Source organism: Brassica napus, chromosome A10 (assembly GCF_020379485.1).
Source record: "Brassica napus cultivar Da-Ae chromosome A10, Da-Ae, whole genome shotgun sequence".
Classification (NCBI taxonomy): Eukaryota; Viridiplantae; Streptophyta; class Magnoliopsida; order Brassicales; family Brassicaceae; genus Brassica; species Brassica napus.
In genome coordinates this window covers 2,967,323-2,982,804 of record NC_063443.1, presented here as the reverse complement: position 1 = coordinate 2,982,804, position 15,482 = coordinate 2,967,323, and the positions used below count along the sequence as shown (strand labels likewise).

At 32.4% G+C, this 15,482-nt stretch overlaps 2 protein-coding genes across 5 annotated transcripts; both read right to left on the bottom strand.

Annotated features, from left to right (window-relative positions):
- Positions 1–46: 46 nt before the first annotated feature.
- LOC106369003 (photosystem II reaction center W protein, chloroplastic) lies at positions 47–5,865 on the bottom strand. The gene is made up of 2 exons (XM_013809098.3): positions 5,653–5,865; positions 47–534 (listed from the first exon to the last, which is right to left on the bottom strand). The coding sequence occupies exons 1-2, from the start codon at positions 5,735–5,737 to the stop codon at positions 224–226; spliced, it is 396 nt and encodes a 131-aa protein (XP_013664552.2). The 5' UTR covers positions 5,738–5,865; the 3' UTR covers positions 47–223.
- Positions 5,866–6,121: 256 nt separating this feature from the next.
- On the bottom strand, positions 6,122–9,485 carry LOC106369001 (probable galacturonosyltransferase 6). 4 transcript variants are annotated; one of them, XM_013809095.3, is made up of 9 exons: positions 9,124–9,485; positions 8,970–9,004; positions 8,812–8,853; positions 8,612–8,729; positions 8,457–8,527; positions 8,033–8,304; positions 7,574–7,931; positions 6,936–7,457; positions 6,122–6,574 (listed from the first exon to the last, which is right to left on the bottom strand). In XM_013809095.3, exons 1-9 carry the CDS (start codon positions 9,233–9,235, stop codon positions 6,299–6,301), a joined length of 1,806 nt encoding a protein of 601 aa, XP_013664549.2. In that variant the 5' UTR covers positions 9,236–9,485; the 3' UTR covers positions 6,122–6,298. The 4 variants fall into 4 exon arrangements, with proteins under 4 accessions (XP_013664549.2, XP_022548847.2, XP_013664550.2 ...); XM_022693126.2 differs by having other exon boundaries at positions 9,097–9,467; XM_013809096.3 differs by having other exon boundaries at positions 8,608–8,729; positions 9,124–9,449.
- Between the last annotated feature and the right edge of the window lie 5,997 nt (positions 9,486–15,482).

The window sequence follows — 15,482 nt, the reverse complement described above, 5'->3', positions numbered from 1 at the left end:
ACTCTTGCTTGCTCTATCTGGTAACAAGACTCCAGTGGCCACCAAGAATATTAATGGGCTTTTTTATTGGCCCAATAAGTTTATTAAACCCACAAACGATAGAACATTTACACAAGGTAAGGTCTATCGCGTCTTTACTTGAAACTTTACAAGAAGGTACAAAGTATTTTATTTTCACTTCATGTTCACTTAAAAATGAGAGAAAGACAGAGAGTGGGAGCTTTCAGAGGGAAAGACCAGAATCATCATCCTCATCGAGGGAAGAAACGTAGTTAAAGTAAATAGCCCATATCAAACCAAACACGCCCAACAGAATCCAACCTAACAGGTTATTGCTCAGACCAAAAGGTAATCCTGTTCCTTCCGTTGACATCCTCTCGTCCACTAACGCCATTGCTGGGCTACTACTCATCACCGCTGTCAACATAACCCCCACCGCGGAGAAAACTGGCGTTGAGTTCTTCTCTTTCTTCGGCTGGTTTGTCTCCATCGAGCATTTCACTCCACTGCTTCTCCTAATCATGCTTGGAAGACCTGAACAGAAGCAAACCATAAATAACCATGCTGGTTCTGATTCACAAGTAGATTTTAGTGTTCTTGATGTAAACTCAGCTTTCTCATTAACGATAAAGTTTGTTACAACCAGGCTTTATACAATCTGTAACAGAACTAAACCAGGAATAACCAACTGGTTTACATCATAAATAATTATAATAAACCGGACATTCCAGAGCCCTTAACCGGCCTATACTAAAAGCCCCCCTCAAGATGGAGATATGAAGATGTTATTCATTCCCATCTTGTGTATGAGATCCCGGAAAGGTGCTGGATGTAAGGCTTTCGTCAGTGTGTCAGCCAGTTGGTTACCAGTCTTCACGTACATGGTCTTCAGAAAACCACTCTCTATAGCTTCACGCGTCTTGTAGCAATCCAACTCTATCCACTTAGTTCTCTCGTGAAAAACAGAGTTATTCGCAATGTAGATAGCAGAAGTATTGTCACAGTAGAGATAAGCTGGAGGATGAAAAGGAACACGAAACTCAAGCAACAACCGAGCTAGCCAAATCATCTCCTTCGTAGCCAATGCCATTGCTCGAAATTCTGCTTCAGCTGTGCTACAAGAAACTGTATCCTGTTTCTTAGAACGCCATGAGACAAGTGAATCACCAACAAACATACAAATGCCACTGACTGATCTTCTCGTATCCTTACAAGCTGCCCAATCAGCATCAGAAAACCCACGTAGATCAAACTTGTTGTCTGCAGGGTAGAACAATCCTTGACCAACCGTGCCTTTCAAGTAACGTAACACTTTATGTGCTGCATTAAGGTGAATATCAGTAGGCGCATGAGAGAACTGGCACAAGGTATTGACAGCATAAGAGATGTCAGGTCGAGTTGTGTGAAGATACATCAACCGCCCAATCAACTTTCTGTAAGAAGAAGAGTCTTGTAAAGGAACTCCTTCTTCAATAGACAACTTGATACTAGGATCCATCGGCACAGAAGAAGGCTTGCAACCAAGAAAACCTGTTGTATCAAGCAACTCCAAAACATACTTCCGTTGACAAACTGAAATCCCTTTCGTAGATCTGGCAATCTCCAAGCCTAGAAAATATCTAGCTGGTCCAAGATCACGAAGTTTAAAATGTGACTGCAACCCTTCAATAAATCTCCTTATCATCTCATCACTGTTACTCACGACCAAAATATCATCCACATATACCAACACTCCCATAATAACACCCTCCTTGTATCTCATGAAAAGAGTATGATCAGAATGAGATTTCGAAAAACCCATACCAGTCAATGTAGAAGAGAGTTTCAAGAACCACTGTCGAGACGCTTGCTTTAATCCATAAATGGATTTATGAAGTCTACAAACTGCGTTCTTGGGAAGCACTTCACCCGTTATCTCTTCATACCCTGGTGGTATCTTCATGTAAATCTCCTCCGTGAGATCACCATTTAAGAAAGCATTCGAGATATCTAACTGATGTACTGACCAATTCATCTTCGCAGCAAGTAAGAGAAGCATACGAACTGAAGTATGCTTAGCAACAGGAGAGAATGTTTCTTCATAATCCAACCCTTCTTGCTGCGTAAAACCCTTTGCGACTAAACGAGATTTTGGTCTTTCAATAGTGCCATCAGCTTTGTACTTGATTGTGTTCACCCACTTACATCCAATAGCTTTCTTATCAGGAGGAAGAGTAGTGATGCTCCATGTATGAGTTCGTGTCATCGCACCAATTTCCAATCCCATCGAGTCAATCCAAACCTTATGTCCCTTGGCCTCTGAATATGTTCTTGGAACAAAATCTTTGGTAATGATATTAATGAAGGCACGAAAAGGTTCAGATAATAGAGAATAAGAAATAAAATTTGACATTGGAAATGGTATGGTGGAGGTAGTATTATAACAATGAAAGTCCTGCAGGTGTTTAGGGATTTTCTTTTGTCGACGAGTCTTTGATTCGAAAGGAACCAAAGGCTCAGAAGATGATGCATCAGAAGGAGGATGCACATCAGAAGACGAAGCTCCAGAGGGAACTTCATCAGGGTTTGCAGGTGAATGAAAATGAGGAAAGAAATCTTTAGTCATGTCCTTGATGGAAGACGATGCTAAAGGGAAAATATCCTCATGAAAAATGACATGTCTTGAAACAGAAACAGCATGTGTCTCTATATCTAAAAGCCTATATCCCTTGTACCCAGTAGGATAACCTAAGAAAATGCATGCTCTAGCTCTCGGTTCAAATTTGTTTCTACCTTTGGGAGATGTAGAACAGTAACACAAACAACCAAAACTCTTTAACGAGTGGTAATCAGGAACCTTGCTAGTAAGCTTTTCATAAGGAGACTTGTTATCTAAGACTGGAGTAGGAAGCCTATTGATAAGAAAGACAGCCGTCATGACACATTCACCCCAAAACTCTAACGGGACATTAGACTGAAATAAGAGTGCCCTAGCTACATTCAATATGTGCTGATGCTTTCTCTCTACCACAGAGTTTTGTTGAGGGGTTTCAGGACAAGAATGATAAGCAAATATGCCTTTCGCAAGAAACAAATCAGCAAATTTCAATTCATGTGCATTATCAGACCTAACAGATTGTACTTTTGTTTTAAATTGATTCTCAACCATAGCAATGAAACCAGGAAAAACATGTAACACATCTGATTTATGTTTCAGCAAATAGATCCAAGTAGCTCTACTATGATCGTCTACTATTGTCAAGAAATAGCGAAAACCATCATGAGTAGGCACTGAGAAAGGACCCCATGTATCAATGTGAACAAGTTCAAAAGATGAAGCACAGATGTTCTTTCGAGATTTAAAAGGTAAATGTTTTTGTTTAGCAAGATGACAGATATGACAAACATGAGTATCTTGTTTTTCATTCTTTAAAGCTTTAAAACACAACATATCCGATAGAACATCAATTTTAGAATCAGATGGATGACCCAATCTATTATGCCAAGTTTTACAATCAATTTTAAAACTAGAACAAACTGGTGGAAATGAACAAGTGGTTGACATACCTTGTAAACAGACAGACTGATTACTTTTATTGAAATCCATTACATATAAGTTTCCAACTTGACTACCGTGACCAATCATCAATTCCCGAGTAAGTTCCTGAATAAACCATTGATCAGAAGTAAAACTAACTTTAGAATTCAAAGTTTTAGTCAAAACACTAACACTGATCAAATTGAATTTAAACTCAGGAATATAGAGAACATTATGGAGAGAGATAGCATCAGTTAATTGAATGAATCCTATACCCTCTATATGAACTGTATAGCCATTAGGTAAGGTCACATATGTTTGGTCTAATGCACGGTACTCTACATATAAGTCCTTAGTATGAGAAACATGATGAGTGGCACCTGAATCTAAAACCCATGCTCTTAGAGACACTGCCGGTTCTGTAGATACTGAAGAAACAAGCATGTCATAATAGGATTTAGAGTAAAGATCCAGGAAAGTACCTGTGACCTGTGAGATCATAGGTACAGAAGTTGAAGTCGAGGCACAAGTTTTATCGGGAATGGATTCAACTGATGAGACATGGAGTTTGGAGCTCAGGTAAGAAATCATACGCTGAATCTGATCACTAGACATTTCCTCCTTCGAATACTCCAACTGCTCTGTCTTCATCTCTGGTGTGACCTGAGCAAGGTTCGTAGCACCAATAGTCTGAGGTTTCTTCCAGCGAGGACCAGAGCCCGGTGGATAACCGTGCAACTTGTAGCATTTATCAGCCGTGTGGCCTATCTTGTGGCAATGAGAACAACGAGGCTTTTGAGAACCTGTTTGAGCCAACAAGGTATGTGGTTGTTCAATCGAAGTAGAGACCTGAACTTGAAACGCAGATGGAGTAGAGTAGTTCTTTGATGTACTTCCAACAGAACGTTGACTCTCATCTTGATCCAGCATGTTATATATCTCTGTTAAGCTTGGTCTTGGTTTCATGTTCAGAATCTGTCCTCGAATGTTCGCAAAACTCTCATTCAGTCCCATAAGAAACTGAATTATTCTGCTCGTCTCAGCTTCTTCAATCAATTCCTTCACATGATCACAATTACACCTCTTCACTGTGGTGGTTCTGGTGTTAGCCAATTGCTCCCACAATGTCTTCTTCTTCGTATAGTAAGTAGACAGATCAAGGTTTTCTTGCTTCAGTGTTGAGATTGATTGCTCGAGCTGGTACTTCCTTGGTAGATTACTCACACGGAACCGCAGATACAAATCATTCCACATCTCAGCTGCATCTTCGTAATACAGAATGCTATCATAGATTTCCTTATTCACAACGTTCAATAACCAAGCCTTCACCATACTGTTGCATCTACTCCAGATCTTAAACAAATTATCATTCATATCAGGTCTAGGCAAAGATCCATCTACGAAGCTCAGCTTATTCTTCGCATCTAAACTCATACGCATAGCTATAGACCAGTTGTTGTAATTTGTTCCATCAAGAGTATGAGTAGTAATGGATAGACCTGGGTGATCCGCTGAATGGAGGAAGAACGGACTGTGAACGTTGTCATATGATTCATTCTTCATCGGAAAAGCAGAGAAACGATCGCGATTATTCGTCAAGCCGTTGTGTGGAGTCATCGCAACATTCGTCGGAGCTGCCGAAGCCGGAATCGGAGATTGCTCCGGTGATTTCGGAGATTGATCCGGTGAAATCGGCGTGCGTCCTCTCATCTTTCGACCTTGTTTCGCCATTGATGCAGATCGGAGCTTGAAGAAGATCTGAGAACTCGGAAAGGCTTCGCAAATGTGATTTGGATGCTTCCGAGATCAAATCAACCGTAGAAACAGCTTCCGATTGATGAATCGTAGACGAAATCGAGAAGAAAACGAATAGAATATCACAAAAACTGAGTAGAATCAAAGAAATTTTCGCGGAAAAGCTCTGATACCATTTTAGTGTTCTTGATGTAAACTCAGCTTTCTCATTAACGATAAAGTTTGTTACAACCAGGCTTTATACAATCTGTAACAGAACTAAACCAGGAATAACCAACTGGTTTACATCATAAATAATTATAATAAACCGGACATTCCAGAGCCCTTAACCGGCCTATACTAAAAGTAGAAGAGAGATTACTACGCAAACAGAGGTTTACCATTGACACGCTCAGTGGAAATAGCTGTGACTGAAGGCTTGAGAAGAAGAGTAGGACAAGTGACGGAGGAAGTGAAGCTCGCCATTGTCTTTAGCTTTCCCAAACTCGCAAGACTTGATCAAATGAGCCTCTGTTTTTTTTTTTTGGGGTTTGGTAGTTGTAGGCTTGTAGCTTTATCAAGTGGTGGGGAAAGTACTTAATCTGAAATTGGATCTGCATTCTATCAACAATCTCACCAATTGTTTCTCTCCACCTGTCACGTCTCAGCCGTTTCCTACCACACAATCTTTGCCTCTCCACACTAGAGTTCCGACAAATTTTTTGACCAAACTTCTACATAGCACATGAATAATGTTTAGTGAGTTCTCGTCTTTTAAAGTTTCGAGCATTTACAAACGAAGAGCTCGGAACCATTATGTATAGGTTTCAAAGAGAAGACATTAATATCTCGCTGTGGCTAGGTCTAAGATTAAGTAAGCTCCGACAAAAATGAAAAAGAAAAGCCAAGATTTACACTCAGAAGGGTAAAAGAATGAAGCTAATCATACCATACCATTCGTAACATGCTCATAAGCTTGTTTTAACAAAAATAAATAAAGAAAGAATCTAGAACTGAACCTATGTTGTGGGAAGTTGTTTCTTAGTATCAAGCGTGAATGTTGCACTGTTGCAAGTAGGAGTGATAGAACGGGACATGTCTGTTCCAGTAACGTTTGTATTTATCTATTCCGATATCCAACCAGGGCTTCATGATCCCATCGTAGTGTATAACCGCGGCTTGTTCAATGTCAACCGTTTTGATGCCTGACTCGCGACCTAACCCCATCACATGCCATCTCTTGTCCAACGGTATTGTTTGCCTATAGAAAGTCAACCACCCTATCGGTAAGCTTCCAGCTTTCCACAAAGGTCTTTTTGTTCCCTGCCAGAAAAGAAATTTCCAAAAACGACTGTTAGGTTTAGGTTGACACACATAACAGAGACGTTGCTGATTGTAACCACTCTTTCTCTAGGAATTATACTAGATTCACTTATGTTCGTTTTCTAGATACAGCCCTTTATTCTGAATATTAGTCTAAGTACCAAATTCAAAATCTTTCCTCTCCAACACAGCCAAAACTAACACCCAATACTTATTATTGTTAGGACTTTTCAGATAGAATGGTGTGTAAATGAATCGAAGAACCCACATGGAAATTATTTGAAGAAGCGAATCCTAAGCAGCTATAGGTTACAGTGTTATGTGAGGAGAGTAAATGCAGTAGAGAGTATAATCTGCGTACCATGTTGAAGTATTTTATGTATGTAGAAGTCAACTTCCGTCTTCTCCATTCTTCGAGATCAACTAGATTCATCCCAAACGCCCACGTGCAAGTTTTAGGACTGAATTTCCCAGAGACCCATGCGTCTGAGAAATTAATAAATGTGCTCATTGAATGGAATGAAGGTTCACCTTCTTTGCAAGTCTCTACAGCACCAACCACCTTCCCTTTCATATCAATGCTCCATAGTCTACTTAAATCTCGTTGAACAACTACATCATGGTCAAAGAGTACCATCTTGTTCAACCCCGGGAATATATCCGGGAGGTAGAAGCGTGCGTGATTGAGGGTAGAGATGAATCTTGGGTCATTGGAGTTTTGCTTCATCAGCAACTGATCATAATCTAAAGGCAGGACATCCATATCATCAATGTTTTGGATTTGGATAGCAGCTGCACTTTGGATGTTTAGCAAAAACCACATTGAGATTGCTGGGTAATTAAGTGAATCAGTCACGACGTGGAATACTATTTTTTCCGGTTCCTACAAATAGCATTAGGAACTCAGATTAACAAGTGGCTTAACACAAATGAGACGATATAGTGCAACGCACTTGAAACATAACATATAGTAAAACATAAGGACATGTGAAAATGTACCTTTGAAGAAGATATTGTAGAGTTAGCAACAACTGCAGAAGCCAACACATTGTCAGAGAAGACAACATAATGATTGAGACTAGGATCATTGAACTTTTCCTGGTTAGGCATCTGCCTTTTTTCAGGATCCAAGGCAAAGTACTCGGACGTCAACCGCATGGAGAGACAGTGTTGACCTTTTGGGGTGGTCCTTGCAGCAAGGTGCATTAGATATGATGCTTGATTTTTCTGCGCCTGAACTAGTTCTTCTGTGTTATAATTCATGGCACGGAGTTTGGTAGCAATGGCAGGGCAATTGTTAAAGACACGACTAGCCTTGTATAATGTAGCTTCCAGTGGCTTCAACTTACGAAGCGCGCTGAAAGAAACAACCACACCAGAGGTTAACATAAGTAAACAGAAAGTCTATGGATGCTATTTAGTTATAGTCTCCTTTTGAATCAAGGTAGTTGTTCTTACCCCTTTGACAAATCTTTATCCTTAGTCACATCACCAACAGCCCGTTCCAGCTCTCTCATCCTTGTTCTCAACTCCTTCACAATCTGAGAATTACTTCCAGGCGGGGCATAATTCAGGTAGGCCTTGGCTTGTATAATTTTGTCTCTGATCTCCTTTATCTTCATATCTGTCGCTCTATCAGACTGATGAACCTTTGTGTTCTTTTCACCCTTGGATAATGGGGGTTTGAACTCCGTTTTATTAGCAAGTTGGTTAACTGTTAGAATTTTATCCTGTCACAAAACAAAACAATAAATCTTAACATCAATACGTCTGATCTTTATAGATTGATGGAAACTGATTCTAGGATTCAATACTAGAATTGCTTCATACCCTGAGCATTCATATGTTATCAAATAAAACAGTTGGAGAAAATAATACACACCTTGGAATCAGAGCTTAGTTTCGTCAGCTGTGAATCAATTACTTTCTCTTCACTGTATTTATGATTATTTCCTGAAAGCCATAACAAGTACCGATAAGAAAGCTGAGAGTTAACGGGAAAACAAAGCTAAGTTGCAAAAAAATGACCCCACCAACCATCATCAATATTTGGTAAATCGATAGTTTTCTCTTTCTCATCACTAACTGAAGAATTAAACTCCTCCCCATCCTTGTAGAGAATGAGCCTTGGCCCCTTCAAGCCTTCTCCATCCTCCTAAACTCACAAATTGAAACAATTTTAATTAAATGAATGGTCAAAAGGACATTGAGAAACCAAGCAGTAACTTGTAACTTACATGTTCAACAGCGTTAAGCCTAAGGTCACTAGTCCTGTATCTCTGCAAAGTAAATAATAGCATGATAAAAAAAGCCTAAAGAGTAAATAATAAAACCGCAAGACTAAGATCTTGACTGAATTAGCTCTATCATAAGGCAGTGATGAAGGATAGCTTACGAAGTTGGATAATTCTTCGATAAATTCTCTCCGACCTGCCCAGAAAACAAATTCGCTAACGATTATCATGAGATTCAATCAATCGAAGATCAAAGCAATTACGGTAATTCTACACGATCATCCATACAGGGAATAAAAGGAAGAAGAAGCTGACTAAAGGGAGTGATGGTTTTAAGCCGATTCGAGACGAAAACGAGAGGAGCCAACACGGAGATCGATAGCAGAGAGAGGAAGAGAATCCTCTGCCATCGACGAATTTGATTCATCACTACGCCAACACAAAAAGAAATGAACTATTCGTATCTCATCAAACGCTTTCTCCTTCTCCGGGAAGAAGAATCAGCAGAGATTTTCCTGATTGGTCAACAAAGCTAACGACGATCGATTACGCTATCCTCAGATTATGTGTGTTTTCTTCGGCTTCAAAAATTCTAGGTTTGGGGTCGGAGGGAGTTTTTAGATTCAGAGCTTCCTTCCTTCCTTCCTTCATGCATCATCCGGCGAATCTGCTCTTTTTATATATACTAGAGATTAACCCGGGCTACGCCCGGGATTTTTATTTTTTTCTAATTTAAGTTATTAAATTATTTATATTTAGGCTATGATATATATTTATATAAATGTTAAATGCATGTCATAATTAAAATTTATTTTTAAATTTTAACACGTTAAATTAACATATTTTTTACTATTTAAATATTTTTTTTGTAATTTTATTGGCTATCTAGTTATCATATTTAGCAAAACTATCTTTTGAGTGTTGGAATAAATATTTTAGAAATTTTATTAAACTCCAGTGTATTTTCGGATCGACCACATGCTCAACATTCGATCGATCCGTAAAAAGATGGTCGATCTCCTTGGCCAGGAAAGTACAATTTTAGCAAAAATATCTTTTATTTTCAAATATTAAGTATATAACTATTCTTTTTAATATTTTTATTGTATTTTTTGTTAAATTATTGTATTATAATGGTTATGTAAATATTTTTTGTGATGTTTTGTGTTGTTCGTATACTTAACTTAGATGATATTGATGTTTAACAATTTATTGTTTTCTGGAAATAGAAAATAATGATATATCAAAACGTATCTAATACTTGTTAAATGATAGTATAATGTAAATTACATCCATTATTTGAAAATAACCATTTGTTATTTTTATTTTTATTTTAAATCAGAAATTATTTTTATTTAAAAACATTATTCATATATAATATAATAGTTTAAGTTTGGAAGATTAATATATATATATATATATTATGTATATTTTTTAAAAAATAATTTAAGATATTATATATTGAGTATCTAAATAAAAGCTGAATTTCTTATCTTGAAAATCAGATATTTATATTTTTTTTCTTCATGTTATACTCACCAATCCATCATTGATATTTATAACTCAGTATGTTTTTTAAAAAACTTAGTTTTAAGTAATAAACGAATTTAATAAATTAAATTCATCACCTATATTGTTCTGTAAACTATATTTGAAAACTCTCTAAAATTATATTTTAAGCATAATATTATTATTATTTAATTTAAGTTATTTTAAACATAATATATGCTAAACCAACTTAAATTATATTTACAATAGGACCATCCTAAACCGGTTAGTAAACCAAAAACAATACTAAACCAACATGAACCAATACCTGATTCGGCGATGAATAAAGTGTTTCGGGATAAACGCTTGAATGTTTATTAACTGAAATGGTTTTATCATGAAAGAGTTAGTATGAATATTAACAATAAAATTATGGATTAGATTAATTTAAATTTGTAAGAATACCTTTGAGTCTATGAAAAGCAATTCAATTCCCATGAATAAGTTTGACTTTTGTAAGTTGCGGATTTCCCAACAATGAATCCACCTAACAAAAAGTTTGTTGTTATAAAAAAATCTCATTCAAGGTCATTAAAGGTTTCTGGGACGGCAAGAGTTGATGGTGAAACCATTTTTTTGCTCGAGTGCTTTAAATTTTCCTTAATAGTGTGAGGTTGATGTGGATGGAATAATGAGTTTTATATGGACTTTCTTGATGAAAAACTATACATTTTTATTTTTTTTTGGTTTAATGTGGTATTTTCATTTTTATATAATTTACTACCATTTTAAGATAGAAATATATTTTAAGATAGATGCTTAAATCTTAATGTACTTTTTCCATTTCTTAAAATGTTTATTTCCATTTCTTATATTTTTATTTACGTAATATCTATATTTTATATTTTAAAATAGATATTTAAATATTAATGTAATTTTTCCATTTTTTAAATTGTGTATTTACTTATATTATATATTTTACATTTTAAGATAGATGTTTAATGCTTGATGAACTTTTTCCATTTTTTTAAAAAAATTGTGTATTTACTTATTGTTACATATATAATTCATATATTATATATTCAAATTATTTACTTATTATTTATTTTCGTGTATATGTATTTCCATTTCTTGTACTTTTCATTTATTTAATATCTCTATTTTACATTTTAAGAAAGACGTTTAAATCTTAATGTACGTTTTCCATTTTTTTAAATTGTATATTTCCATTTGTTATACTTTCTATTTACGTAATATCTATATTTTAAATTTTAATATATATTTTTAAATCTTAATTTAATTTCCCATTTTTTAAATTTGGTATTTACTTATATTATATATTTACTTATTATTTACTTTTCTTTATATTGTGTATTTCTATTTCTTATACTTTCTATTTACTAATAATTTTATATTTTAAGATTGATTTACATTTTAAGATAGATGTTTAAATACTAATGTACTTTTTCAATTTTTTTAAATTGTGTATTTCCTTTTCTTATACTTTCTATTTACTTAATATCTATATTTTACATTTTAAGATAGATGTTTAATATTTAATGTACTATTTCCATTTTTTAAAAATTGTGCATTTACTTATTATTGTATATATAATTCGTATATTTATATATTTATAATATTTACTTATTATTTATTTTTCTATATATTTAGTATTTCTCTTTCTTATACTTTATATTTAGTTAATGTCTATATTTTATATTTTAAGATAGATGTTTAAATCTTTACGTATTTTTCCATTTTTAATGTAAAACGGTAATGTTTAATAGAAGAACATGGACAAATAGTCAAATAGTTATATTTATATTTTTTTTTCTTTTTTTTAATAAAATGGTAATGTTACATTATGAAGATAACCCGTTTTTTTAGTGAACAATGGTAATCTTACATATGTTTAATGTAGTTTTTCCATTTTTTATGTTGTATGTTTACATATTATTGTTATTTTTAAATGTAAAATGGTAATTTTGCATATATTTAATGTAGTATTTCTATTTTTTATGTTGTATGTTTACATATTATTTTCTTAAAATAAAAATGTAAAATGGTAATCTTACATATGTTTAATGTAGTATTTCTATTTTTATGTTGTATGTTTTACATATATTTATTATTTTCGAAATTATATATAATGTTTTTTGTTTTTTTATAAAACGGTAATGTTACATTACGGAGATAAACCGTCTTTTTTTTTTAAGTTAAAAATAGTAATCTTACATATGTTTAATGTAGTTTTTCCATTTTTTATGCTGTATGTTAACATATTTTTTTTTATAATTTTCGAAAATAATAAAATTAAAATGTAAAACTATATTTTATGCCACGTGTCATCTTTCGAGATTATATTATATATTTACTTATTATTTATTTTTCTTTATATTGTGTATTTCTATTTCTTATACTTTCTATTTACTAATAATTTTATATTTTAACATTGATTTACATTTTAAGATAGATGTTTAAATACTAATGTACTTTTTCCATTTTTTTAAATTGTGTATTTCCTTTTCTTATACTTTCTATTTGCGTAATATCTATATTTTACATTTTAAAATAGATGTTTAAATCTTAATATACTTTTCCATTGTTTTTAAGTTGTGTATTTCTTTTTCTTATATTTTCTATTTACTTAATATCTATATTTTACATTTTAAGATAGATGTTTAATATTTAATGTACTCTTTCCATTTTTTTAAAATTGTGAATTTACTTATTATTGTATATATAATTCTTATATTTATATATTTAGAATATTTACTTTTTTTTATATTGAGTATTTCTATTTCTTATACTTTATATTTAGTCAATGTCTATATTTTATATTTTAAGATAGATGTTTAAATTTTTACGTATTTTTCCATTTTTAATGTAAAACGGCAATGTTTAATAGAAGAACTTGGACAAATAGTCAAATAGTTATATTTATGTTTTTTTCTTTTTTTTATAAAATGGTAATGTTACATTATGAAGATAAACCGTTTTTTTCGTGAACAATGGTAATCTTACATATGTTTAATGTAGTTTTCCATTTTTTTTTATATTGTATGTTTACATAATATTTTTATTTTTAAATGTAAAATGGTAATTTTACATATGTTTAATGTAGTATTTTCATTTTTATGTTGTATGTTTACATATTATTTATTATTTTCGAAATTATATATATTTTTGTTTTTTTACAAAATAGTAATGTAAAATTATGAAGATAAGCCGTCTTTTTTTTTAGTGAAAAATTGTAATTACATATGTTTAATGTAGTTTTTCCATTTTTTATGTTGTATGTTTACATATTATTTTCTTAAAATAAACATGTAAAATGTTAATCTTACATATGTTTAATGTAGTATTTCTATTTTTATGTTGTATGTTTTACATATATTTATTATTTTTAAAATTATATATAATATTTTTTGTTTTTTTTATAAAACGGTAATGTTACATTATGGAGATAGACCGTCTTTTTTTTTGAAGTGAAAAATAGTAATCTTACATATGTTTAATGTAGTTTTTCCATTTTTTTATGCTGTAGGTTTACATATTTTTTATAATTTTCGAAAATAAGTAATAGTAAAATGTAAAACTATATTTTATGCCACGTGTCATCTTTCGGGATTATATTATATATTTACTTATTATTTATTTTTATTTATATTGTGTATTTCTATTTCTTATACTTTCTATTTACTAATAATTTTATATTTTAAGATTGATTTACATTTTAAGATAGATGTTTAAATACTAATGTACTTTTTCATTTTTTTAAACTGTGTATTTCCTTTTCTTATACTTTCTATTTGCATAATATATATATTTTACATTTTAAGATAGATGTTAAAATCTTAATATACTTTTTCCATTGTTTTTAAGTTGTGTATTTCTTTTTCTTATACGTTCTATTTACTTAATATCTATATTTTACATTTTAAGATAGATGTTTAATATTTAATGTAATCTTTCCATTTTTTTTTAAATTGTGCATTTACTTATTATTGTATATATCATTCGTATATTTATAATATTTACTTATTATTTATTTTTTTATATATTGAGAGTATTTTTCTTTCTTATACTTTACATTTAGTTAATGTCTATATTTTATATTTTAAGATAGATGTTTAAATATCTACGTATTTTTCCATTTTCAATGTAAAACGGCAATGTTTAATAGAAGAACTTTGACAAATAGTCAAATAGTTATATTTATGTTTTTTTTTCTTTTTTTTATAAAGTGGTAACGTTACATTATGAAGATAAACCGTTTTTAGTGAACAATGGTAATCTTACATATGTTTAATGTAAATTTTCCATTTTTTTATGTTGTATGTTTACATATTATTGTTATTTTTAAATGTAAAATGGTAATCTTACGTATGTTTAATGTAGTATTTCCATTTTTATGTTGTATGTTTTACATATATTTATTATTTTCGAAATTATATATAATGTTTTTTTGTTTTTTTTATAAAACGGTAATGTTACATTATGGAGATAAGCCGTCTTTTTTTTTAAGTGAAAAATAGTAATCTTACATGTGTTTTATGTAGTTTTTCCATTTTTTATGCTGTATGTTTACATATTTCTTACAATTTTCGAAAATAAGTAATATTAAAATGTAAAACTATATTTTATGCCACGTGTCATCTTTCGGGAGAAATTTTTTCCGCTTATGTGGACGCCCTATGGAGCCTCAAAAGTTCCCTTTTATTAGTAGAGATTTTTAATTATATTTTTATTTATATTTATGTACACTATGCAGTATAGTATTTTTTGTGCAACTATCTATACAGTATAGTCTATAGGTCGAAATAATTTATTTTTTTTAATTTGTTATAGGTTTTTGGGTGTTCGTGTTAACATGTCATGTCACATGTTACCGTGAAGAGCGACCGAGGACGCAGTGATGAGGATCAGGTGCGGGCAGGCGTACATGTGAAGGCATCTGATTACTGATTACTCCGTTTAGGGGTGGGCACTTTACCCGATATCCGAAGTGGCACCCGAACCCGATCCGAAAAAACCGAACCGAAATCCGAACCGAAGTAGCAAAATACCCGAACGGGTATTGAATAAAGAGAGATTGGATACCCGAACCCGAACGGATAATACCCGAACCCGAATGGATATCCGAAGATAACCGAACATATGTATAATTAACCTTATGTTTCTAG

What these genes read in the sequence shown, in the direction of transcription:
- LOC106369001 (XM_022693126.2), bottom strand. Translation starts at nt 9,235, where the DNA reads ATGAATCAAATTCGTCGATGGCAGAGGATTCTCTTCCTCTCTCTGCTA. An exon ending in TTTACCAAATATTGATGATG is followed by an intron (nt 8,528 to 8,611) that starts GTTGGTGGGGTC and finishes TATGGCTTTCAG; the next exon opens with GAAATAATCATAAATACAGT. An exon ending in AACTAAGCTCTGATTCCAAG is followed by an intron (nt 8,305 to 8,456) that starts GTGTGTATTATT and finishes GTTTTGTGACAG; the next exon opens with GATAAAATTCTAACAGTTAA.
- LOC106369003 (XM_013809098.3), bottom strand. Translation starts at nt 5,737, where the DNA reads ATGGCGAGCTTCACTTCCTCCGTCACTTGTCCTACTCTTCTTCTCAAG. An exon ending in TTCCACTGAGCGTGTCAATG is followed by an intron (nt 535 to 5,652) that starts GTAAACCTCTGT and finishes GCTTCTGTTCAG; the next exon opens with GTCTTCCAAGCATGATTAGG.